The sequence below is a fragment of the Pseudonaja textilis genome, chromosome 1 (assembly GCF_049901715.1).
Source record: "Pseudonaja textilis isolate UNSWEBS1 chromosome 1, rPseTex1.2, whole genome shotgun sequence".
Classification (NCBI taxonomy): Eukaryota; Metazoa; Chordata; class Lepidosauria; order Squamata; family Elapidae; genus Pseudonaja; species Pseudonaja textilis.
In genome coordinates this window covers 187,204,467-187,231,338 of record NC_141990.1, presented here as the reverse complement: position 1 = coordinate 187,231,338, position 26,872 = coordinate 187,204,467, and the positions used below count along the sequence as shown (strand labels likewise).

Sequence of the window (26,872 nt, the reverse complement as noted above, 5' to 3'; positions counted from 1 at the left end):
TCTAAACAGACTCTTCTCTTTAAGATGATTACCCAGAGCCCAAACATATTTAGTAGTTATATGACTAACTGACACTGATGGACTTGGATGTAGTCAAATCATAGATAGAGTGATCAATCAGTTTTTTGTTAGTTCTGTGGATAGAAAAAGATAAAAAGAATATGGTAAGTCAGTTGATTGAGATATTCTACTAAAAAAAGAGTTTAGAAAGATCACAAATCTATGCTTTTAACATATTGACAATATATAATCAAAAGTAATGTTTTGCAATTTCTTCCATTTTTATTTCACGGGCAACAAATAAGCATGTGTGTGTGTGTGTATACATACACATACATACATACATATACACATATACACACACACGCACACGTACACACACACACACACACACACACATATAGTCTACGATTGTAATAAACTGAACTGAATTGAATTGCATATATGAATGATCTCATAAGCCTCTTTAATGGGCAGCATCAATAAATATAATTTACGCAGGACAGGATTGCAGAGACACAAATCTGAGGCAAAAAAATAAGAGTTTGAAATGTATCTTTATGAGACAAAGAAAGAGATTTTGATTACCAAATGCTGAAGTAATCTGGCAGCATTTCATTTCTCTGATGCAAGGAGGATTGTTTTGTAGATAAAGAATGGTTGTTGTGCCGAATTTCTACCAAGAGGGATAGATGTGGCTTTAAAATGTAGCAAGAGTGCCTGAGCTCAATTTATTAGAACTGCCTTTCTCTTCCCAAAACATTTCAGTTTTGGAACTGTTTTCTTGTTTTCCTCTTCTGGTGTAAGTTTCTTTCTATCAGTGTTTAGCAGGAGAACACCCAACCCCGCTATGCTAAGAATTAGTTAACAGAGGAGGTTGTTTTCAACCATTTTTCAAACCAGGATGTGTCATTCCTGCTTTCTAGAGCTTCAGAGGCAATTGGATCATGGCTTACAATTCTCCAACATCACATTTAATTTAATAATTAGTGGTGTTGGCAAGAAAAGCACCCTTGAGGAAGAAGTACAATAAAGAATTTATGGATGCTGTTGTGGCCCAGAATGGAAGGGAAATATGAGCCCTTGTGACCTCAGGTTTGGAGAAGCCAAGTCCCTTTGAGCAGCCAGTTCTGACTAGGGAGTGCTCTGAGGTCATCTTTTAGTAGATGTTGTTGTCTTCAAATATTTGATCTCGTTCTTTCACACAAATACATTTTACTGCTGAAAAAATCTCATATGTCAAAAGAGCAGAACTATAAATCTGAAACTTCAGTAACCCATCAACTTTGTGAGACATACTATTTCATTCCAAAAATATAGCTATTGAGTAAAGAGCTCGTTCTCCTGATGATGAAATAAAATGCATTCTGTTATGTATTAGCATACTCACCTGCAATTGGTCGGTCTGTGGCAGTGGGAAATTTGAAGAGCTGTCACTGGCCACAGCCGCGAGCAGCCCGACTATAAAAAGGGTTGCCGTGGTTTCTTCGGCGCTCAATCCTAGAAAGAAATAAAAACAATTGATGATTATGCTGGTGTCCTGAGTCTCATTCCCACAACTTAACACTGGCGACAAGGGTGGGATTCTGAGACAAAGGGAACCAGCAAGCATGTGGCGACTGATGAACACCGGCAACGCAGAGATGAAACGGCCGGAAACAACACGCCACCCGCACCGTTCGATCAAGCAACTGAAGACTGGGAATCGTACATCGACCGATTCCTCATGTTCCTTGAAGGGAGCGACCTCCATAATATATCCGAACACAGGAAGAGAGCCATCTTCCTCACCCATTGCGGGCTCACGGTATTCAAGATGGCCAAAGTGTTAGCGGCACCCACTGATGTGAAAACGATGGCCTGGCCAGACTTGGAAAGAATACCGAGGGCTCACTACACACCAACTGTCTCCTGCCTCATCAAAAGACATGAATTTTATCGGCGTGACCAAAAAGAAGGTGAGAGCATCGGCGATTTCATTGCAACGTTGAGGGACATCGCTGGGGAGTACGAATTCCTAAATATGGATGAATCCATGAGAGACCGAGTGGTCCTGGGGCTGAGGGATCTTACACTACAGGGTCGACTATTAACAAAACCCAAAATAATGCTCCAAGAAGCAATAGAAGAAGCTACCGCGGCAGAAGCCATGCAGAAATCGGCAGCTGCCATGCGGAAAATGAACGAAATGCTAGTGGAAACCCCCCAAAATACCACAACCCACCACAAGGACATTGAGTCCCCATCGGAAGACAATGAGGGAGAAGAAGGGGTAAATTAACTCCATTCAGAACAGGGCAGATGAGACCGGAACGGAAAAAGGAAGGAATTTTGTTGTGCCAGTTGCGAGCGGAACCATCCACATTCTGAGTGCCGTTTCCTAGATGCAATCTGCAAACATTGTGAACGGTGGGGACATATTGCTAGGGCATGCCGATCAAGGAAAAACTACGGCCCTAGACAAAGATGGAACAACCCCCCCGAGAGAGGGAGAAACAAACAGGGAGCGCTGGAATCAAGACAACAGAAACAGGCGAGGGAAAGAGACAAGTAATGGAAGAGATGAAACATACCAAACGGCGACCATCGGACACTCCAAACGACAAATGCCAGGAAAGTATATGTCTGGGTCACTATAGAAGGCCAGCCGTGCCAGATGGAAGTGGACTCAGCCTCATACTTATCAATGGTATCGTGGGACACCATCAAAAGACTGATACCAGACATAAGCCAGGAAGGACTCAAAAGACAAACACTCACGCTGAAAGACTACCAAGGGAACAAAATTCCTGTAGTGGGTACCAGACAATTTAAAGTAAAATTCACAAAATACACCAAAATCCTTCCACTAACCATAGTCGACCGAAATCGACCCAGCCTATTGGGACTTGAATGGTTTACACCAGTGGTTCCCAAACTTTTTCAGTCCACCGCCCCCTTGGTGCTACAAACTCATCCTCAGTGCCCCCCACCCAGGGGCGGGATTCAAATTTCTGTGGGCGTGGCCTAATTTGAGGGCAGGGCCTGCTGGTAACGTGAATGGGTGGGCGTGGCCTGCTGGTCTCATGACTGGGGTGGGCATGGCCTGCTGGTCACATGACTGGGTGGGCATGGCTTGCTGATCATGTGACTGGGTGTGTGTTGCTTGCTGGTCACGTGGGTGGGCGTGGTTTGGTGACTGGCAAACCAAATACAAGTGGTCCTCACTTAATGGCAGGTTGCTTAGCAAGTGTTCTAATTTATGACTGGCCTCCCCAGAGCTACTTGACCTGTTTTTGGAGTTTTGACAGCCATGCACACACACATACACACTTCTAACCCAGCTGGTTGGACTAGATATCTCATTCACTTTCTCCTCCCTCCCTCCCTTTCTCTCTCTTTCTTTCTTTCTTTCTTTCTTTCTTTCTTTCTTTCTTTCTTTCTTTCTTTCTTTCTTTCTTTCTTTTCTTTTCTTTTCTTTTCTTTTCTTTTCAGTTCACCTCCCCCTTGGTGCTAAAAACTCATCCTCAGTGCTCCCCACCCCCACCCCTAAACAGAATTATTCGGAATAGCGGTTTGCACGACCCACCAAAGAAGATAGTAACAGTAAAATTCAAAATTGTAACAATTAATTGCACATTTATTCAAATTCCAATTTAAAAATCTATTAAGTTAATGTTAATTCAACAAAATGGTTGAACATGATCCAGTGATACCAGGTTTTCAAAGTCTGATAGTCATTTATCAATTTAAGAATTTACTGAACAGTGAAGCAGTTACTAATGTGATGGATGTAATTGGTGAATTGATACCAGTTTCCTAATGTCTGGTTTTAACTCACTTAGCAGGAGTCTTAGATCACCACGTTCAGTAATCTGGAGTCGATTTCTTTGCTTGGAGAGAAGTTCGGTGACCACACTGAAACCACGTTCCACCAAATATGATGTTGAAAATGCAACAAAGAGCTTCTCAACTATTGTCCATAGTGCAGGATAGCGACCAGAAATTTCCTTCTGTAACCAAAACTCTTGGTATGATTTCTTTGGCTTCAGTTCAATGTCATTTTTCAGTTCTATTAGTTGTTCCTCCACTACCCCATCTTCCTCAGTATCTAAAAATGGATTTATCACCCAATCTGGAATTTCCATCAAAAGAAGATCCTGATACCACTCAGACATATCTTTATGCAGCATGTCCAAAGGGTCACAAAAAACATGCAGATCATCATCTTGTATCCCACCTTTCTTTTCTAGCTCAGACTAGCTTGGAAATTGGTATAGCTCGCAACAGCCTATATTGTGCTTGAATAGAGCTAACTTCGAAATAAATGTAGAGATGACAGATTTGGCCTTAATAAGATTGACTTCATTTCCTTGCAACTGCAAATTCACTTCATTGAACTTTGTAAACAGTTCTGATAAATAAGCAATGTCATGCCTGATCTCTTTGAGTTCATCACTGAGCAAAGCATTCTTGCCTTCAAAAAAACTCCACAACAGTGTCAAAAAGATTGTAAAAGCGTCTCAAACAGTTGCCTTTTGATAGCCAACGAACTTCTGTATGAAGTAGCAAACGATCAAAATCTTCATCATTTTCAGCACAGAGCTCTCGGAACAGTTGATCATTGAGAGCATGTACTTTAATTTTGTTCACTGCAGTAATGACAGTGTGTAATGACTTGTTCAAGTGATCACTGAGGTTTTTTGCAACCAGATGTTGGCGATGAATGACACAGTGAATGGTAAAGACATTTGGCACTGCTTTTTTCAAGTAAGCAACACACCCACGGTAGCGACCAGTCATTGATGGTGCTCCATCAGTTGCACAAGCAAGTATGTTGGTTAGTGGAATTTCCTTTTCATTGAAGAACTCCTCAACAACATGAAATATTGACTCCCCTTTAGTATATGTATTTAGTTGCCTCGCAAGTAACAACTTGAGTCAAACTTTCATCTTTAATAAAGCGCACATAAGCAAGAAGCAAAGATTTATTACCTGGCAAAGTTCAGCTGTAATGCAAAGTCTGTTGTCTGTGATATGCTGCACAATACATCTTCCACATTATCAGCCATTTCATCTATGCCTCTTTGAACTGAATTGTTGCTGAGAGGAACTGTCTTAATTATATCACGTGGTGACTTATGTAAAACAGTACTCAGAACCCTACTAATGGCTGGTAGGGTGAGTTCTTCACCAATAGTATGTGGCTTTCCAGACTTAGCAATCAGCAATGAAATGTTGTATGATGCATGCAAACCGTCAGTGTTTTTTGGGGAAGCATTAGAAAACATGCGAGACAGTGTTGGGCGCTTTTGAAATTTGTCACGAAGTGATTGAAAAAAAGTTAGATTCTTGTCTGCCTTGTCAGGATGTGGCTTCTTCAAATGTTCGTTCAGTCTGGAAGGCTTCATTGCCTCATTAGAAAATATTTCCCCACATATTAGGCACTGTGGCAGCTGCTGGTTTGATGATGCTGGTATAAATCCATACTTCAGATACTCCACACTATATTGTCTACATTTTTTCTTTGATTTTTCTACTTCTGCCATTTCTGCTCTGAAAATCAGAATATTTACAATATGTGTATGTTCACATCTGGTTTGAAAAGAGTTACAGTTGCGGGTGGTGGTGGTTAGTAGAAACCTGGTTTTTTAAACCAAATACAAGTGGTCCTTGCTTAATGGCCAGTTGCTTGGCAAGTGTCCTAATATTTATGACTGACTTCCCCAGAGCTACTTGACCTGTTTTGGAGTTTTGACAGCCATGCACACACATACACACACACTCCTTTCTAACCCTGCTGGAGCAGCTCATTGGACTAGAATTGGCAAAGAATCTCTGATTAGATTCTAGTAGTGAATAGAATCTAATCAGAGATGCTTTGCTGATTCTTGTTCATCTGTTTTATGTCCAAGCAGAGCGGTGCACCAAATCAATGGGGTGAGTCTGAGAGAAGGAAAGAGAGAGAGAGAGAGAGAGACAAAAGAAAGAGAGAGGTAAAGAGAGAGAAAAGAAAGAAGAAAGAAAAGGGGAAAGAAAAAAAAGGGACAAAGAAAGAGTGGGGGAGGGATTGGGAGGGAGAGAGAGAGAGAGAGAAAGAGACAGAGCTGATGCATCAGATTGAAATGAGGCCTAGTTTAGAGGCCTTTCCCACATTGAAACATCTTTGCCAGCATCTTTGCCAGCACATTGAAACATCTTTGGCTTCTATTACAGTAATTAAAGGTTTTGTGGACAAAACATGGCCAAGACTATCAGGAAGCTGTCACATTTTGTTGAGGCTTAAACAGGATCCATTGGACCAGACCTCCACCCTAAAAAATTACTTTTCCCCAATGTATTACAGTGCCAATTCTGAAGAAAGCAAAACCAAAATGTACTGGTAAATTACAAGAACACACACACACACACACACACACACACACACACTCCCTTCTAACCCTGCTGGAGCAGGTGATTGGACTAGAATAGATATCTCATTATCTTTCTCTTCCCTCCCTCCCTCCCTCCTTATTTCTTTTTCTTTCTGTCCCTTCCTTCCATCCCCCCTCTTTCTTTGTCTGTCCCATTTTCTTTATGTCCCTTTTCTCTTTATTTTCTTTCTTTCTCTTTCTCTCTCTCAGGTTCACCCCATTGACTGCTGCACGCTCCGGTGCAAGGGGCTTAATGGGGTGAGCCTGTAGGGCCTCGCCTCGAATGCATCTGCGGTGGGACGTTTGAAAAGGAGGGCAAACCCACTCTGGCTTTCCTCCACTCCCGCCACCACTGCGTTCGAGGCAGGAACGTCGGGAAAGTGGAGGAAAGCTGGAGTGGGCTTGCAGAGTGTAACTCACCTAGATCAGATGGTGGTAGGAAAGCAGGGCAGGCAGGCTGGCTGGCGCTGGTAGCGATGGCAGGCGGGAAAATGGGAAACAAGCGCACATGCACTACATAAGGAGTGACTGGGCGGGGCAGCCGGGAAATGCTGTCAGTGATTCTTGTGCATGTGCGCAATTCATGCATGCGCAATAAGGACTGACAGCAGAAAATGGAGGAGGGGGCAGGGCCAGCCAGGGGCCCTTTTTGCTGGTTCTTCAACCTACTGGAACGGTAACAACAGTTCTTGCGAAGTGGTAAAATCTCAATCCTGAATTGTGCCCTGCGAGGGACCCACCTCCAGCACCCCATGCCGCCTCTTAGTGCCCCCCTGCTGGCCCCCTTGCCTCTTATCGCCCCCCTAAGGCATCCCACCGCCCCCCAGGGGGCAGTACTGCCCACTTTGGAAACCACTGGTTTACACCATTAGGAATAGAAGTCACAGGGATAAACAGCATCACCAAGGCAGAGTGGGAAGAGGAGCTGATGGAAGAATTCCGGGACATGTTTGACAGAGAACTGGGCAAGTACTGGGCCCCCCCAATTTCTTTTAGTCTAAACCCAAACATAGCCCCTATATGATTAAAGGCGAGGTGGGTTCCCTTTGCACTAAAACCAAACATCGATGAGCAATTGGGTAAGCTCATCGCACAAGGGGTGCGATGACCACGCAAAGTGGGAAACCCCAATTGTTACACCAATTAAACCAGATGGGTTGGTGCATATCTGTGGGGACTACAAAGCAACCCTTAACCACGCGCTCCAACAAAGCGCATACCCGGTTCCAGTGGTACAGCATCTATTACATTCCCTTGGGGGGGGGGGGATCTTTGCAAAACTAGACCTTGCCTACCAACAATTGCCTGTTGACCCTGAAACAGCAGAAGCCCAGGCAATCATGATGCACAGGGGGGCATTCAAATGCAACAGATTACAATTTGGCGTCAGTGTCACCCCGGAGGTGTTCCAGAGCTTAATGGAACGCCAATTGCAAGGGATAAAAGGGGTGGTACCATACTTTGACGATGTTCTAATATCATCCAAGGACAAAGAACAACTGCAAGACCGCCTAAGGGAAGTCCTAAGCAAATTCAAGGAGGTGGAACTAAAAGTAAAACAGGTGCCAATTAGCCGCCGGCAAAGTTGGATTCCTAGGATATCTGATAGACAGTGAAGGGATCCGCCTCACAGAAATTAAAGTCAAAGCAATCAAGGACCCACAAATAAAACTGATCTGCAAGCTTTCTTAGGACTCAAACTTTTATAATATATTCCTACCACAGAAAGCAACCATTGCGGAACCACTACACAGGTTTCATTGACTAGAAAGCAACCTGGGCCTGGGTGCAACGGGAAGAAATGGCATTCCAGGAAATAAAAAACGTGATCACATCAGACCGCGTACTAATACAATACAGCGAAACACTTCCAATAACACTAACCTTCAATGCATCACCTTTCAGCATCAGCGCTATACTCAGCCACCTATTACCAGATGGGAAAGAAGCACCCATTGCATTCTATTCAAAGACTCTGTCAAAGCAGAACTACAGACAACTAGACAAAGAGGCATTGGCTGCTGTCATCAGAATAAAACGTTTCCACGAATATATCTACGGGGGAACTTTCACACTAGTCACAGACCACAAACCAATCCTGTGCATCAGCGCAGGAAACAAAGCCACACCCCCGACTTAACACATTCTGTATAACATGATTGTTTTCTGATTTCAGGCATCCATAAGAGTGGTGGAAAAAATCCAAATCTTCCCCTTTCCCCCCCACTTCTAATATATTTTGCCTTGGTTCAAGTTTAAAAGGACAGATTGCCCAAAAGATTGTCATTAATACTGAGTGGCATGAGCATGCAAAAAAAAAAAAGCCAATTTTTTTGTGAACCCAAATGCACAAATGAACGCTAGGACAAGATTTGAGATGGAGTATCATACTTAAAAATTGGGTGGTTTGCTTCTTTTAAAACTTGAGCCTTTTTGGTGCCTGGGGAAGAAAAGGTGTGATTCCATGGTCAGGAAGCCCAAAATTTTGTGAACCCAAATGCAAAAATGGATGCTAGGACAAGATTCAGGGTGGAATTCCATGCTTAAAAATGGGGTTGCTGGCCTTTTTAGAGTCTTTTTGGTGCCTGGGGAAGAAAACGCGTGATTCTGCAGTCAGGAAATCCGGTGCCCAGGAAACCAAAAATTTTTTTCAAATGCACAAACGGATGCTAGGATGAGATTTCGGGTGGAATTCCATGCTTAAAAATGTGGTTGCTTGCTCCTTTTAAAAATGTGTGGTGTTAGATAAATGAATTTCAGTGCATTCTTTCCATTTATACAATAGACTTCACATGTGCATGATTAAAAACTTCTCAGTGGCTTAAATCAAACAATAGGGGGATTAATTTGTTAAATAAATATGGAACAAAATCCTTGTTTATTAGCTAGCAAGGCTATATGACACGGTAAAGGCAGAAAAGGTACTTTAGAGAATGCAAGGACACTCACATAACAACTACCATCAGTTTCTTAAAATAGCTAAATCTTTTCCTCAAATTGTATGGCTGCCCTGTGAAACTGCAGTGTAATCCAAGGAAAATATACAGTATGTCTGGTTTAAGGAGTAATAGACAGATGCTACGTGAATCACCATTTTTTAGCTTTTAACCTGGAATCCTGCATGGTTCTATAGGCAAATATAATTACCAAATGCATAAAGTAGACTTAAATATCTTCCATATACAATGCTGTTTGCTAAACACACATTTTTGAAAAACTGCTTTAGATACGCGTGCAATGAATATATTGTGGTGAATAGCGTTTGCCTTCTAGGATCAACTGTGAACAAATAAAAGAACCATCAGTCCAGAAATATGCTTTAGACTAGTACTCAATAATGAATAATGATGAATCATGATAAGGGACATGGAAAATACATTGAATGAAGGACATGGAAAATATATTCATACGTTAAGGTGCTTTTGTACCTATGAAGTTTAGAATTATACAGGCAATGGCTCCTCCCATGTCACTCTGCATAAGTAAAAGCTGGACTTTGAAGAAGCAAGAACTTTGGTGTTTTTGCTTTTGAACTTTACTGTTGGAGAAGATTGCTGAGAATACTATAATCAGCCAAGAAAATGAATGGTCGTCAAACAAATCAACCCAACTTGAGGCACAAATGACCAGGCTCAAGTGATAATATTTAGATACATTAGGCAAACACCTACAGTAGCTCTCTAGGGAAGTCTTTAATGTTGGGAGAGGTGGAAGGAAAAGGAAGAAAAAGGATGATCAGCAACGAACTCAAATACAGCAGTGATTCCTATCAAAAGAAGTCCTGAATGGTGTCCCCCTGCCACTGGTCTCTGTCTGCTACAGAAAATATCAACAAATAATATGTCTATTATATAAAATACTATCATATATACTGATAATATTTGTTTATATATGTGGAATAAATACGTGTATGTATGTATGCCTATGTGTGGAAAGAGAAATGGGAAATTAGTCACCACCTTATTTTTAGTGTTACTGTGCACTGCAAGTTATTTTACACATTGTATTGATTTCAAGCTGCTTGGTTCTATACGAACTCATCTACTCTTTGAACAGGTACTTGTGGAAAGAGAAAACAGAAATATACAAGAGGGTACATAGGAGACCCTTTCAAAACAGCTATACAGAAGTAAATCTATAGTAAACAGTAAATAGGTTGTTCTGGAAGATTTGATGAAGTATATTGAAAAAATACAGGAAAAAAAAGATTTCACAAAAAATACAACAAAAGCTCATTCTTAAAGTGTAAACGAGATGAGACATTGGCAGGTAAAGAAAGAAATAGAAGATATAAGAATACCAAGCTTGGACTGGCCAAGTCTTGTTTAAGTTATAAAAATGGATAGGATCATTTGTACTTTGGAACCATCTTAGAGATCAGCCTTCACACAGATCATGATTGCACCCAGATCTTGAAGACTAATAGAGATGGAAGGATCTAGCTTTCTGATAATATTACTAAAAGAGCTGCAGTAGAGCAGAAAATCAACTGCTGTCAGCTATAAATCTCAAGCCATATATTCAAAGCGTGAAGAAAAAAAGTACAATTTTAAGGGATATAAAACATAGATGTGTAGTCATCAGAGGTGGTATTCAGAAGGTTCTGACCAGTTCTGGAAAACCAGTAGCGGAAATTCTGAGTAGTTCAGAGAACCGGCAAATACCACCTCTGACTGGAGATTTTACAGTATCCTTCCCCTGTCACGCCCACCAAGCCACGCCCACAGAACCAGTAGTAAAAAAAAAATTGAATCCCAGCACTGGTAGTGATAACAAAAAGCCAATATAAGCTATAAAATATGGGCAACAACAAATCTTAAATATCATATGGCTAATATATTCTAATACACAATGGACAAATACTTGCAGTTTTCTTGGCAAGGTTTTTCAGAGGTGATTTGCTCTTGCAAATCCTTCCCAGGTTTGAGGATGATGGTCCAAGGTCCACCTAGCTATGTGCCTAAAGTAGGACTCCTAGTCTCTCATTTTCTAGCATGGTGCCTTAACCACTATACCAAATGACTCTCCTTTGACACAGGTGACTGGAGGCTGATGTTGGAAGAAATAGCCATCTGGTTCAGTTCCAAGCTGGGAGAAAGACACTGGAAACATGGAGGCTGATTGGAAAGATGATTTAATGATGAAGCAGAAGCATCATGCACAGGGTTCTGGTGCAGCTGACCACATGGCATTGAGAGCGAGGGGTTTTTATACCTTCTCTTGGACTTTGAACTTGAGCTTCCTGTTCCTGTGCAAGAACATGTATTCTATTGGCTGTTGTCAGACTCACATGGGGCCACGGTAGGGGTCATGTTTATCTGAGCTAACTTTGGTTGAAGTTTGGACTGCTGATGCAATGAAGGGGCATTGGGCAATTCCTACTGTGGCTGAGGGCTAATCCTACCTTTGGTCAGACCTTGCTGCAGGGAATTTTTGCCTTTGAATAGAGCTACCTAGATACTTGGCTTTTTTTCAGTAAGCTCTTTATCTCTTAAGTGCTGACATCTGCTGAGGGCTATTAAGAAAGGTGGGGGGGTTGTTTTCTCACTCTAAAAATAACATGTTTCTCAATTTCTTATCCAGGGAAATATAATATGCTGTCTTTTTAAATATTTCTCAAAGTATTTCATTCTTCTAGGAGAAGGGTGGGTGCTAACTTTTTACACTAGTTTTCCACTGCTGGTAAACCAGGCGAGACCCCCAAAAAAAAAAAAAAAAAAAAGCTGATTGATAAAATTAAAAACCACTGCCTGGAAGTTACTCTGCAATAAATTGTGTGAGAGCAGCAACGGGCAGGCCTTGTTTCTGAGTGGAAATAAAGATCAACTGTAAAGTTTATATCATATGAACTTTCATTTCCCCATCATGCTCAGGAGGGACCTTTAGCATATCAAGCAGGTGCTCTGCCACCAGCACTTTCCTTAAAACGTAGATAGTAACTAACGAGCCTGTCACAAACATTAAAAAGAAATTCTGGCGGGAGATTATATCCTCTCCTTGTTGACATTTTTTGCTATTAGTTGTGTGACTGCTGGCTTGTGTTCCTTGCACCATCCCATTTATCTGAAGAGATTCTCAGTCATCAAAGTCAAAAAAAAAAAAAGCACCTTTGGGACATCCCAGCTGTTAAGAGGGCCAGAGGGGCGTTAAGCCAAGACACCCATCTCCTATTTCCCCTTCTGTAGAGGAGACAGGTCCCTCTGCATTATCGTCGCTGACTCCAGTGGGCTCGCGGCATCAGGGTTTTTTTATATATAGCCAATCGTGGCCAAGGGAGGCTGCGTGCTGCTCCAGGAGCCGATCCGGCACAGCAGCCCAGAAAACGGAGGGGAAAGCCAGCAAGAAGGGAAGGGACGGTGGGAGGGGGTGGTGGCCGAGATTGATGGGCTCGGAGGCTCTGCCTACCGCACTGCCACGGGACGGGTGGGAGGCCGCAGCAAGAGCCCGCAGCCAGCCTGGCAGAAGAACCTACCCATCCTCTTTTAGGGCAGGCAAGCAGGCAGGCGATCGCGAGTTCAGAAGAGGCGACGGCGGGCATCGCGGGGAGAGAAGAAGGCAGGCAGGGGAAGAAAGGGAGAAGAGACCCGCCACTCATTGCAGCAAGCGGCAGCAGCTAAACAGCATCGGTAGCCGTCCGGGGAATCTGGGCAAATATGGTGGCTGTTCACACTTCTCATTCTTCCTCCTCCACCGAGTGGATCGCTTGCTTGGATAAAAGGTACCGGCACCTCTGCGATGCAGCAGGGTGGCGCGCGTGTGTGTGAGTGTATTGGGAGGGGGGAGAAACTGAAGGGGAGGGGCTGGCAGTACAGCAGCATGTGCTTGCATCCCCACTCCACGCATACACACATCACCCATAAAATGAAATTGCCACGACAATTATTTCATTTATCACGCGCCGCGTGTGTGCGTGTGTTGTGTGTGTGCGTGTGTGTGTGTGAGAGAGAGAGAGTGTGAGAGAGATGGGGTGGAGCGCTCGGCGTGGGAGAAGACGACGGCGAGGACAAGGGCTCGGGGGCTTTTTCTTTGGGTGTCCAGAGGAGAGTTGCTTTACTGCCCTCTCGAGCATAATAAAAAACCCCACGGAAGTATGGTGACTATCCAATAATGCACCTTTAAAGCCAGTCGAAGGAGTCCTCCCTGGTTCTGCACAGGCCCGCCCTTGCCTGCTGCAGGTATCCTCCAGGGCTGCGGCTGGGAGGCCTCATGCACCAATGGTAGAAGAAACGGGCGGGTCATTTAAGATCTCCCCAAGGCCGAACACTTCCCCAAAAGGCCACAGCAATAGGTACTTGCCCTCTGGATGTTAACGAGAGGAAGGTTAGGCCGGGAATTGAGACCAGGAAAGTTAAATACATATTAGGCTAAGAAACTGGAACATTCCTCAAGGTTTTGGCATCATGCTATTCCCTAAGAGATTTGAAGTACCTTACAGCTTCATCCAGACATTGATATAAAGCCATGAAGTCGGCTTCTTGAATGTCTTGTTATGGGGTGGTGATGGCACAGCCTGCTTTATTACACTGATAGGGAGTAAATGTGATAAACCTGAGTAATATTTTCAGATTCATATTTAAAGGGCAGGAAAAGAGGGTTGACCAAAGCCAGCATCAGAAACGATCAGATCAGGCTATACACTTGCCTAGTCAGCACTAATTGGCAGTAAATCTCCCAAGATCTCAGGTACCTTCTTCTCCCATTATCTAGATTTATGGCTTGAGGTTCTGGAGAAGCTACATTTTGGGGGAAAGTCTTACATGGAAACAGACAGTAACAGTACATTTGTTTTGGAAATACCCAGGAGGTGTGGATGAGCTGCGGCCTTTGAAATGTGGTTGGACTATGAATCTCAGAATCTCAGAATTGGAATCTAACCATATAAGGAAGGCTACAGGCTCTTCACTGTATATTAGAAAGATGTACCATATGTGAATAACCTGCCTTCTAAATCCTCTTTTGGGTTCGAGATCCTGTATTTTGCATCTTACAAATGCATGTACAAAGATATGGCAGTATAAAGAAACCTTCCCCAATTAAGTTTCTTCCATTGAATTTTACCTCTGCTAATTTCCAGATGACATAATTATGGGAATTAGGGTGTGTTATGGTATATAGAAGGCATCAAGAAGGGAAGGGGTGGTATAAGCTAAAATTTTTGAAATTGATAACTATATATAAACTGTAGTGGTATCTTGGTTCTCAACTGCTTTGAAACTCATCGAATTTAATACTCAGTGCATTTTGATGAGAAAATTTTGTCCCAGTACTCATCCTATAACAGAACTTATTGGTGTCGTCTGCCTTGTACTCACTACATTAGTCCTTGGGGGTGGAAATGTTTAGTACTCATTATTGTTGGTACTCATTGCGCCTCTCGGAACCAATTAACAATGAGTACTGAAGTACCACTGTAATATGGCAAAATAATTTCTATACTCTTCCTTAGCCTAAAGGCTGTTTAATGATATTTTTACAACCATGCATCATACTTGTAGTTGCCTTTGGATGCTGACGGTAAATTCATGAATCAGTTTATAAACTTACTAACGAACAGCCTCCAAGTATGGGTATTAGTCATTTTTGTTCACCAGCTGTTAGTCATTTTTGTCCCTGAATATTGAAAAGTAAAAACAGTAGTAAAAAAGACACTTTTTTTAAAAAAATGAGCAATTATTTTTTAAGCTGCAAATGAGACTTGGGACAGCTATGGATTCAGTCAGTCACCAGCAATCATCACTTGTTAGGCTTATTACATATATGCTGTCATTGTTTTTTGTGGTTAATAGCAATAACACTTAGACTTATATACCACTTTATAGTGCTTTATAGCCCCCTCTAAGCGGTTTACAGAGTCAGCCTATTGCCCCCAACAATTTGGCTCCTCATTTTAGCAACCTGGGAAGGATGGAAGGCTGAGTCAACCTTGAGCCTGGTGGGATTTGAACTGCCAACTTGTAGGCAGCTAGCTGCAGAGGTAGCTTGCGGTACTGCACTCTAACCACTGTGCCACAGAGGCTCCTTAATGTCAGCAAAAATCCCTTAACTTTCCCCCCTAACTTTGAATGTTGTTAGTAGCATCCATAGGTAGAAATCCCAATAGCAAGGATGACCTTGCTTGGTATTAGAAGTTAATAAAACCAACTCTAGTTAGTACTTGGAATAGGAACTATCTGGGAATTCTCAGGCTATGATCTAAAATGTGAAATTGATAAAGCATACCACGAGAAGACAGTGGAGAATGGCTTCTTTGGTATTACCCAGAACATTACAAGATATTTACATGGATGCAACCCACAAGAGTCAAGTTTAACTAGAGGGCATCTTTACTATGGAAGTGGCTTATAGGACTGCAGATGAGAAAGCAATAGTTCAATTTTGAAGGTGAGCTTCTAAATGCAACTAATGGTGCCAAATAAGCCCTCTTTATCATCATTAGTCTTTCAATTTATTTAATGTGTAACATTTGTTACATCATGTTGCATATATAAAGGTTTGCCTGAGAATATTCATTTGTATTATTTTTCTTCTTTTCACTTCCTTTTATGGGTCTATATGAGAGGTCTCCAAACTTGGCAACTTTAAGACTTGTGGACTTCAACTCCCAGAATTCTCCAGATAGCAAAGCTATATAGTCATTAAGTTCAAACTTGTAACATATTCACCATGTCAGGGCACTGATATGTATACCTAGTGTTACCTATGCTTTGTGAGAATTACTTGGATTTAATACCTTGAGCATTTGGTAATTTGGTATAATTTGAGCAATTTTATTTTTATGTTTTCCAATTGAGGCGTGTCCCCATTGAAAGAGAGGAGAGTGTAAAACTAATCTATTCCTGCGATTGCCATAGTCCTTGCTAAGAACAAACACTATCCACCTGCACTTGGAGACTGAGGTGTTCAATATGAGTACAGTAAAACAATAGTATTGCTATGTGGATTATGTATGTAGGATATACAGGAGAAACTAGGCACTACAGATTGCTATTAAAAATGTGAGGCATTCATATCGTCGTTGGATATAAAAAGCCAAAGTACCACATGATAAAAAGCCTAGATGTTGTTCCTGTCACATGGGAAAACCAGGCTGGTGCTATGCATACGCATCCTATGAACATACATCAGAATAAAGTATAAACTAGGAAGTAGAGTTTTGCAATGATAGAGTGGGACTCAATTTTTTTTTACTACCGGTTCTGTGGGCGTGGCTTGGTGGGCATGGCTTGGTGGGCATGGCAGGGGAAGGATACTGCAAAACCTCCATTCCCTCGCCACCCTACTAACTTACTTTCTAGCTCTGTTCTCTGGTGCAGGGCAACAAAAGAAGACCCAGCCCATCAGCTGGGGTTTGGGAGGCAGAGAATAGGTGGGGATGGAGCCAGTCAGAGGTGGTATTTACCGGTTTTCTGAACTACTCAAAATTTCTGCTACCAGTTCTCCAGGATTGGTCAGAACCTGCTGAATACCACCTCTGAGTGGAATTGATTGTATGTGTCAGATAACAGTTAAAAAAAACTTGCTATTGTAGAGCGCAATTACAGTGGAACAATGATCAGCAGAAAATTCTCAGTGATTTTCTGGTATTGTATCACTCTTCATTCTCACTGGAGTGTTTTAAATGGGAAACGTTTATCTTTATATCTAAAGAACACCTCAGTCTGGCCTTGCTGAACGAAGATCTTTTTGGAATTACCTTTTCCAAGAAACCCAATCAATGCTAAATCACATGTTGTTAAGTGCTAGGTGAGATCTTGGACTTCAGCATGCTTTTTATAGCTGCTTTTCTTGTTATTGACCTGGTTTGCTTTAACTGGTTTCAATGGTTGGCATTGTATTAATTTTTTAAAAATTCATAATTGTGAGATTATATTATAGATTATAGTTTATTTGCTTCCCTGAAAGTCTTTTAGATTGAGATGTAGCATTTAAATAAATGGTTTGCACATTATTCATTGAGAAATAAATGGGTGAATGCACAAATGGTAACTTGGGGACCCTGTATCTGAGGAACAATGTATATGATTATATTGTTGGTTGAACAATTCCTGTTCCCAGTGGGGCAAATTAGCAATAGGATGAATTAGTCTGGATCTAATTCTTAAAAATGAATAAATGAATGCATATACTGGTAATTCGAAGTGATGCCAGCTATGTTATCATTTCTCAACTCTCATTGGCTACGTCCATGTAGCAGTTAACATTCAGTTGAGAGGGCAACAAAGCTGTTTTCAGTTTGCTTTCTTTAGAATAAGATTTAAACCTCATCCATTGGCCTGCTGGGAAAAAGACCTGGGATGTATATATGTCACAAGAGTACTGCCATATCTACCTGAGAAAGGATGGCTTAATGAAATGGGACAGGGGATAAACAGCAATCTGGAAAAAAAATCCGCAATGAGTTTTGCTGGTGTGGTTTGCATAATTGCTGTTGTGTCTTATTTTACTCTTTCTATTGAAATGTCCTTCATTTCTAAGACCGCTGTCCAGCTTCTACTGTCCTTCATTTTTAAAGATTTAAATAATAGTGGTTCTCTTTCTCATTATTTAAACTTCATTTTGAAACTGGCTGTATGAAGCTTATGCCATTATAATATCAAGAAATTAATATAATGTGACTACCTGAAGTAAATATCACCATGGTCCATCTAGCATTATCTGAAAGTCTTCCCCCACAGTCTTTTTTTTTTTGGAAAATTTTATTTGGGTTTTCACAAAAACAAAATACAAATAAAACGTCTTTTTTGAAAATAGCATGGTCCCGGTTATCACTTCTTCATACAGACACAAAGCTCAATTTCATGCTCATTTTTATATTCTATTCCATATCTTATTACCATTTTATATTTTCTACATAGTTTTTCCCCTCTTCTAATTTTCTCAACTTTGTTTTAAATATCTCAATTCAAATCATTATATTTATACTTTTGTCTGTCCTGTTACAATTTCACATTATCTTTTCTTATTAAGCAAATTTTTCCCTGTAGTTACCAATTAGAATATGACACCTTTATATCCTTTAATTGTATCCATTCAAGCTCTTATTTAAGCTTCAATGTATAACTTTAAGATTATAGCATTCAATACATAACTTCCAATCGAATTCTGCTTGGTACATTCTTAATATGGACACTATGTTCTTAAAAAGAATATATATATATATGTTTTCTGAGGTTCTCGCGGGTATTTGTATGTGGATCTTTGGTTGTTCGGGTTTTCTCCCGCGTAAGATTCGAAGTATCTAGGCAACGTTTCGATGAAGTCTCATTCATCATCTTCAGGCTTCTGTCTTCGGCTCTTGCTTCTCAGAGTGATGTGAGATTGCAGCTGCTTCTTCCTTTTAACTGCTAGTGGGGGTGGGACTTGATTGGGTGGGGGCTTGGCTGTGTTCTGATTGGGTGGGGGTGCCACCTACCTAGAAAAAACTACCAAATCCAAAATAAAAGCCTCCCCCATCAGTGAAGAAATCCAGCAAAGAATCATACCCAGAGAGAAATCATCCAGATGCCCTAAGCTTTATGGTCTCCCCAAGATACACAAAGAAGGAACCCCACTCAGACCAATAGTCAGCTCCATAGGCTCACCTCTACAAAACCTGGCCAAATTTCTCGCCAAACAACTACAACCCTATGCAGAATCCATCAACTCACACGTAAGAAACTCATTCCAGTTCATCGAGATCATAAAGAAACAAAACCTACAACCCAGCGACCTACTAGTAAGCTTCGATGTCATATCCCTCTTCACCCAAATGCCAATAAAAGAAGCCTTGACAGCCATCCAAAACAAATACAACCCCCCCAAGCACATCCTAGATCTGACCAACCACTGCCTATCCAATACATACTTCACCTACAATGGACAAAAATACAAACAAATAGAAGGAGCACCCATGGGATCACCCCTCTCACCTGTCATCGCAAACCTCTACATGGAACACTTTGAAACACAAGCTCTAGAAAAATACGACCACAAACCCAAACTCTGGCTCAGATACGTAGATGACACCTTCATAATCTGGCCACACGGGAAAGAAAAACTGAACAACTTCCTCACACACCTCAACAGCCTACACCCCAAAATACAATTCACCATGGAAACTGAAGCCAACAATCAACTTCCCTTCCTAGATGTCTTGGTATACAAAAGATCCAATGGCTCCCTAGGACACACCATCTACCAGAAGAAAACACATACAAACCGCTATCTACATGCACTCTCACACCACCACCCAGCACAGATCAATTCCTTAGCCAAGACACTCATCTCCAGAACAAAATGCTTAGCCGATGAACAACACCAAAAAACCGAACTACACACTCTCACCAATGTACTTACAGCCAATGGATTCCAAAGAAAGAAGATTACCCACCTAATCCAAAAAGAAACCCCAACCAAAATCCAAGACAGAGAACAAGAAAACGGCAAAGTCCTCCTCCCATATATAAAAGGCACTACAGACAAAATCAGCAAGATCCTCCAAAAACACAACATTAAAACAGCATTCTGCACAAACAGAAAAATATCCACCATCCTAAGAAACCCCAAAGACAAAATCGAATTAGAAAACCAAGGAGTATATGAAATCCCCTGCACTGCCTGCCCTACCACATACATTGGACAAACTAACAGAAGAATAAGTGCACGCATTGAAGAACATAAGAACTCAATCAAAAAAGAAGAAATGACCTCTTCCCTGGTCCAACAGCTCAAACACCTCAAAGCCACAGGACATGAAATTGACTTTAAAAATACCAGAACTATCGCCAAAACCGAACACTTCAACAGCAGAATAATCAGAGAAGCCATAGAGATAGAAAACGCCCACACAGCATGAACAAACGAGATGACACCTCCCGCCTTCCAGCCATTTGGAAACCCGCCCTCATGAACAGACGAGTACCTAACATGAAGAATGACACCAGACCCACACCCATGAGAGCCACACAAGATGCCACCACCACACTTCCATGTAGAAAACAGACTCACACCCACTCAGAAGATGAGACACGACCATGGAACAGAAGCTGCACTGCAGCTGCATCACTACCCACTTCAAACCCCTCCGAGCCATACATGAAGCAAACCGACACCCACTATGAAGATGCAGCACGACCATGAACTCGAAGCCAAACAGCAAGATCACAGCTCACCAACTCAAATCCCCCAGCAACTAAGACTAACCTGAGCACAACCAAGCCCCCACATGAACAGAACACGCCTCCAGCCAATCAGAACACGGCCAACCCCCCAACCAATCAGAACACAGCCAAACCCCCACCCAATCAAGTCCCACCCCCACTAGCAGTTAAAAGGAAGAAGCAGCTGCAATCTCACATCACTCTGAGAAGCAAGAGCCGAAGACAGAAGCCTGAAGATGATGAATGAGACTTCATCGAAACGTTGCCTAGATACTTCGAATCTTACGCGGGAGAAAACCCGAACAACCAAAGATCCATATATATGTATGTATGTATGTATGTATGTATGTATGTATGTAAATAAAACACATTCCATTCCAATTCAATTCTATCATTAATATGCATTAAAATCTTAACATCTTTAACATTTCTTTTCAATTGAATATCATACTTCCTTGGAAACACTTATAAACTTTCCATAGTTAATTCTTTTTTTCTCCATATTTCTCACTTATATTTTTATAAATCATTATTAATAATTAAAAATGTTCCCTTTTAATTCTCTCAATCATTTTAATTCATTTATTTATTAACAAACATCCCACTGCATTACAATAAATATTTTATCCATCATCATATTTTCTAAAGTTATTTTTATTTGTAATATAACAAGGCTATCTTATCTACCTTTGCAGAATCCTTTTTACAATTAAATTTTCACCCATTATCTCTAAACAAACTTATGGTTACAATCCTTATATCTTTTCTCTGTTTCTCCATTTCTTGTTTCTGTTTTTTTACAACTTCTTTTCCTTGCCTTCTTCCCCCCTCTTCTTCTCCCTCCCCTTTTTACCCCCTCATCTCTCTACTTCTAACTCTCTCATCTGTAATCCCCTCTTCTGTTGCTTTCTAATATTATACTTATCTTTCAAATTGTTCTTCTTTTTGGTTGTTTTTCTAGTCTTAAATCTTTCACTCTCTTTCCCCCCTTTTCTTTTTTCCCCCCACTTAAAATTATTTGATCATTAAAGATGGCTTCTTCTTTCTCCCAAACTTCTTGTTCTGCAAGCGTTTCTTGTTGCTTCTCATAGTTCCAGATCTCCATTTCTAAGAATTGAAACAGGAAGCCAAAAGAACTTCTCCCTTCTTGTGAGTCTTCTTTCCATTTTTAAAGTTCCATTTTCAGTTCTTCTAAGAGTGATACCATTTTAAAAACTTTTAAACAACCACCCAGTTAATTTTAGTCTTCTAGATGCAAAAACCAAAAATCACCAAGTAATCCAAATAATCCAAGGCTGTTTCTACTTGCTTCTTTTTTTCACTTTCTCTTCCTGGGGTTCTATTATTTTGTTACCAAGTTTCCATTAAAATTTATCTTTGAGGAATCTTGTTAAAATTTCACTGTAAGTTCCTTTTAATTACAGTTCCATTCCTTAATTCCAGGCAGTCTCCTCCATTTTTCCAGATCCTGCCCTTCTATTCTTTTTTTTTCTCCTTTCCAGCTTTTAAAAACTTTTAAATGTCCAGAAATCTTTATTATCCCTTTGACTTTTATTTTCAGCTTAGATGCCTATTAATGTCAAAGTGGATTTTTTTTTTTCAGTTTCTTGCTTAAGTCTCTTAGCTGTCAGTATAAGGAAGGGAAGAAAAAAAGCCCAATCCTTTCCCTTCTCTCTCTCCTTCGCAGCTTCAAAATCTTCTTTGGGAACAATGTTGTTAAGTTTAAATTCCAGGGTACCTTATTTGTTACTTTTGCTGTTTGACCCGGTCAACCAAAACTTTCTCTTCTTATCTTCCTCCTGCACATTCTTTTCCGGTCGAGTTCTTCTTTGTGGTGGCCATTTCTGACCACTGCTACAACCGCCTTTGGGAAAGGGAGGAGAGATGCAGCTCTCCTCAACCCTGCAGGCAGTCTCCCTCTCTTCACCACCTCTACGGGTTGGCTTAGCCCCGAAACCAGTCGGCTCAGGGCATTCCAGTGGCGAGCACAGATCAAAGCCTCGGAGAAACAAGGTTTCGGTCTGTCAAACCGGAAGTCCCCCCCTCCCCCCAGTCTTTTGATTAATTTCTAATGTTCAATTTTAGCTACCCTTGTCTCTTATTTAAATGTTTATATTCAGTTTTTATGTTTACTATTTTAGCTGTACACTGCCCAGAGTCCCTCTGTGAGGGAGATGGGTGATTTTGAAATTTGATAAATAAATAATTAACTACCAGATGGCAAATTTTATTTTCTATTTGTTCCCATGGAATGTATCTCCCACTGAGCTTGCAGCTATGCATAGGAGATGATAAAAATTAAAGAGAGGGATGAAAACATTAGTATTTCTTTCTAGCTTGTTGGGCCATTTCCAAAGTGGCCCTATTGCTTCATTTGTCATTAAAGGGATTGTCACATATGTCAATAATTATGTCCAAGTTCTGCAACCAAATTGAGAGCCTAAGGATTAGAATTTTATGCATGAAGTGTACATTAATTTTTACATAAGACAGAGCCCATGGTGTCTTTACTAGACGGTTGTCCTTGACTGCAGGAGTCAATTACAGAACAAACCATGTCATGTCATTTGTCCTGATGTTTAGTAGTGTTATGATCTCCAATGAGGTTTTGATGAATTATTTAAAAATGAAGGATTGTTTTGAATTCATAGTTCTTTTGCATCTTTTTTCTGCTGTTCTTTTGCAGCTTGATCTGCACCAATTTATTTATTTATTTATTTGATTTGTCAATCCCTTACAAGATAATAGGTATAAGTATAGACATAATTATGAATACATGAAATAGATACATATAAGAACTAATCATATGACCGTATATTTTAAAATATCAATATATGAATTAATAATGAAACAAAGCTACGATGAAAGCAATATATATTATAGTCATTCAAATAAACTTTGTAATGGTTTATATAGGAATTTTGATAAATACAACGATCTCTTAGTTTATTGTCTATTGGATTGTAAAAAGAATGTAGGAATAGTCCTGCTATATCACGTCAACACCTAACTTTGTTTACCATTTTGTTGTTCACAGTGTCTGCACAGATTTCAAATGTTTATAAGTTTCAACTGTTGTTTCTCCTCAACCGGTATTTGAAAAAGAATGTCCCTGATATGGAGATATCAGAAAGTCTTCAAGACTATAGCACTCAGTAGACCTGTCGTTTATGAATTTACTCATTTCTCTTTGAAAGCCACCCAGGTTAATTACTACACCATGTCTTATATTACTGGATGCCAGAAATTAAGTACGTGCTATGGGAATAAATATATTCTTCACTCTAAATCTTCTATTATTCGGCTTCATTTTAAAATCTAAGGATACAGTGTTGGTAATATCATCTTTATCCATATGGTTGTTAATCTCAAAAATCTCCAGAAGACAAATTTTACCTTTGCAAAATTGCAGATTTCTTTCAGTAAGTCTTATTTCTCTATGTTCTGTGGTATTTTTTTGTTTGGTAACTGTTTTTATCAAAAAGTTTTTAGCCCAGAATAGACAGATAAATGTTTTTAACCCAGAATAAACATCACACTAACTTGGATCATATATCTGTCTTTTTAATATGTATATATTTTAAAATAAAAAATATATAAATTACTGCTTAACCTGAACTTAATATTGTTCATTACTAATGCTCTGGACAGCTATCAGTGACAATATAAAAATAACACAGCATCCTCTATAATCTTCAACACACACACACATACACACACACACACACACACACACACATACACATACACACAAAAGTAAAAAAACAAATAGAGCCAGGAAATATAATGTCTCCCAATGTTCAGGCATTGAGCCAGATTTGAGGAATTAATTGCATATTTTTTGCAAGGAAGACAGTTAAACAATTATTTAAGAAGTGTTGAAAGACTGCCATTAGAACCAGTGATTTCTCACAATGTCATCTCCCAGGGTCTACTAAATATTTCTTGTTACCACAATCTCCTTGAGTTTTCTCTTGAGAAAGTCAATACATCTGTCTGTTTATCTGTTTCCCTTACAGTAGAGAGCAATGTAAAGAATTAATTCAGTTTCTGTTCACATTCTAGATCAGGGACGCCCAATCTTTTGCGCATCTTTCCGTGGAGAAAGGTTTTTCCGTGGAGCGGAGAGGGTGTGGTTTTAAGTGCTGCCTGCATCCTGTAGATGGGGCTTCCCTTGTTTGCGTGGACTGATTTCTGGCATGCTGCAGACTGGTTCCAGTCCAGAGGTTAGGGACCCCGGCTCTACTTCTTCTTTGAGCATCCCATGTAATTTTTCGTTGCATACTAGCCCAACTATTTTCTAGCTGATTTTCTACTTCAAGTGCATTTAGAACAGTCCTTTCCTTTCCCTTTCCTTTGTAGCCCATATCTCTTTCCATTTTTTTCTGATAGAATTTGTGCTCTTTTTTGTTTTCCTATTAAGACAGGAATCCCATTTTCCAAAAGATGTTTTCTGAATCTTCTAAACTTTGTACAGCTTCCCAGATGCTACAAAAGATGTGTTTTTTTTACACTGTAGAATACATTCCAATGGACTTTCAATTAGCTTTATGAAACAATTTGATTTCCCTTTCAAGGTCTATTAACTAATTCTTACATTTCACTATTTCCTCTAAATTTATAATAGATTATTTCCACCTGTTACAATTAAATATAGAGTTGTATTTTCTCTGAGGCAGGACTGATTGTGGTAAGGCACACTTGTCTACAATACCTAGAAATTTAGTTTGTTGCAGCCTGAGCATGAATGTGCTCAGTTTATATAAGGGCAGTTAATTCATTACCACTTCTCTTTGGTATGCTTCCATGATTTCTTTCACCATCTCAAGATCATCTTCTGGTTTTTGATCAGGAAGAGAACGCATATACCTAAATCTGATCTGTATTTGTAATAAGAAATAATCATATCCCATTATCTCTCTTTTCATAGATTACCGTTAACCTCCTGTATTTATGTTTTGTTTGCAATCAAGCTCATACTTTTTCCTACCTTGGTTCAGAGGCTTCTAATATTGGGGTAGCCGTATCTATACTGGTGCCATGAAATGAACTGTTTACATGAGTTTTGTTTCCTGTTTCACCTCCTCATTACGTCTATGCAATGCTGCTTTTCCAAAGTTGGCCTTATCCCATATAATTATTTTTGGAACATCAGTTCTCTTCAGAATGGGATGCTCTCCAGCACCTGTTGGCTTTCCCCCAGGAGTTAATTCAAAGGTTTCTTGGGTACCTTTTTGATATTTTATGCCAGTAGTCAGACTCCTTTTAAAATTCTGAATATAGTCCAGACACTAAGTCTCATTCAATTATTTAAAAATTGAGTAATCTTATAATGGAATATGTTCATGTTAGTAGCAATGGCACTTAGACTTACATACCACTTTGCAATGCTTTCCAGCCCTCTCTAAGTGGATTTAAAGAGTCAGCATATTGCCTCCCAATAATCTGGGTCCTCATTTTACTGATCTCGGAAGGATGGAAGGCTGAGTCAACCTTGAGCCTGGTGGGATTTGAACTGCCAAATTGCAGGCAGATGGCAGTCAGCAGAAGTAACCTGCAGTACTGCATTCTAAACCACTGTGCCACTAGGGCTCTAGTAGCTATAATACAATACAGAACTAGGTATGTTTAAACATCTTAAAGCCCATTGATTTCAGTGGATTTATGTATATCGAATATTGATCTGAATTATAGCTAGTGTTTAATATCTGCTAGATCAAGGGTCTTCAACCACCAGACCATGGATCCATACAGGTCTGTGACCTGTTAGGAACCGGCTTGCAGAGCTGGAAGTAGATGGCGAGCAAGTGCGTAAACCCAAAACATCCTCCCCTCCCCCATTTTGTGGAAAAATTGTCTTCCACGAAATCGGTCCACGGTGCCAAAATGTTGGGGACTGCTGTGCTAGATAACTAGAGCATTTAATTTTTCAAAAATTTAGCCCAGGAATAATTTTATTTGCTAACTTCACGTTGTTCCTATATGCAAGAGGAGATATTGTGTCCTGCTTTCCTTCAGTGGTTTCAAGCTTGGAGGTGAAGAAAATAAAGTACATTACTCCTAAAATAGTTCTGGCATTCAAAAGCGCCAGGTGGATCTGGCAGCCCAGCAAAATTGAGAGGAAAATCTTCTTTATCTTCCTGCTGGAAAGAAAGCCTATCTTTTGTTCTGACAATGGGGCTAAGTTTCTCTCAATGGTTATGAGCAGCTTGATGCTAAAAAGGGAAACTTGAGCTTGCTTGTCTGGAACTAAGAAGGAAGCTCTCTGCTTGCTTTATGCTGAATTGTTGAGGACTTTGAGTTTAAGAACCAACATTGTGTTTGGGAGGAAGGGGTTAATTT

The 26,872-nt window shown here is 40.4% G+C and overlaps 1 protein-coding gene and 1 pseudogene across 1 annotated transcript in view; one reads left to right on the top strand and one right to left on the bottom strand.

Annotated features, from left to right (window-relative positions):
* Positions 1-3,758: 3,758 nt before the first annotated feature.
* On the bottom strand, positions 3,759-4,813 carry LOC148127970 (protein FAM200C-like; annotated as a pseudogene).
* Positions 4,814-12,580: 7,767 nt separating this feature from the next.
* Positions 12,581-26,872, top strand: part of RAPGEF4 (Rap guanine nucleotide exchange factor 4) — a 164,278-nt gene continuing 149,986 nt past the window's right edge. Inside the window, exon 1 of the mRNA XM_087919936.1 lies at positions 12,581-13,110. Coding sequence (XP_087776062.1) covers positions 13,046-13,110 — 65 coding nt within the window. The 5' untranslated portion in view covers positions 12,581-13,045. The remainder of the gene's footprint in view (positions 13,111-26,872) is intronic.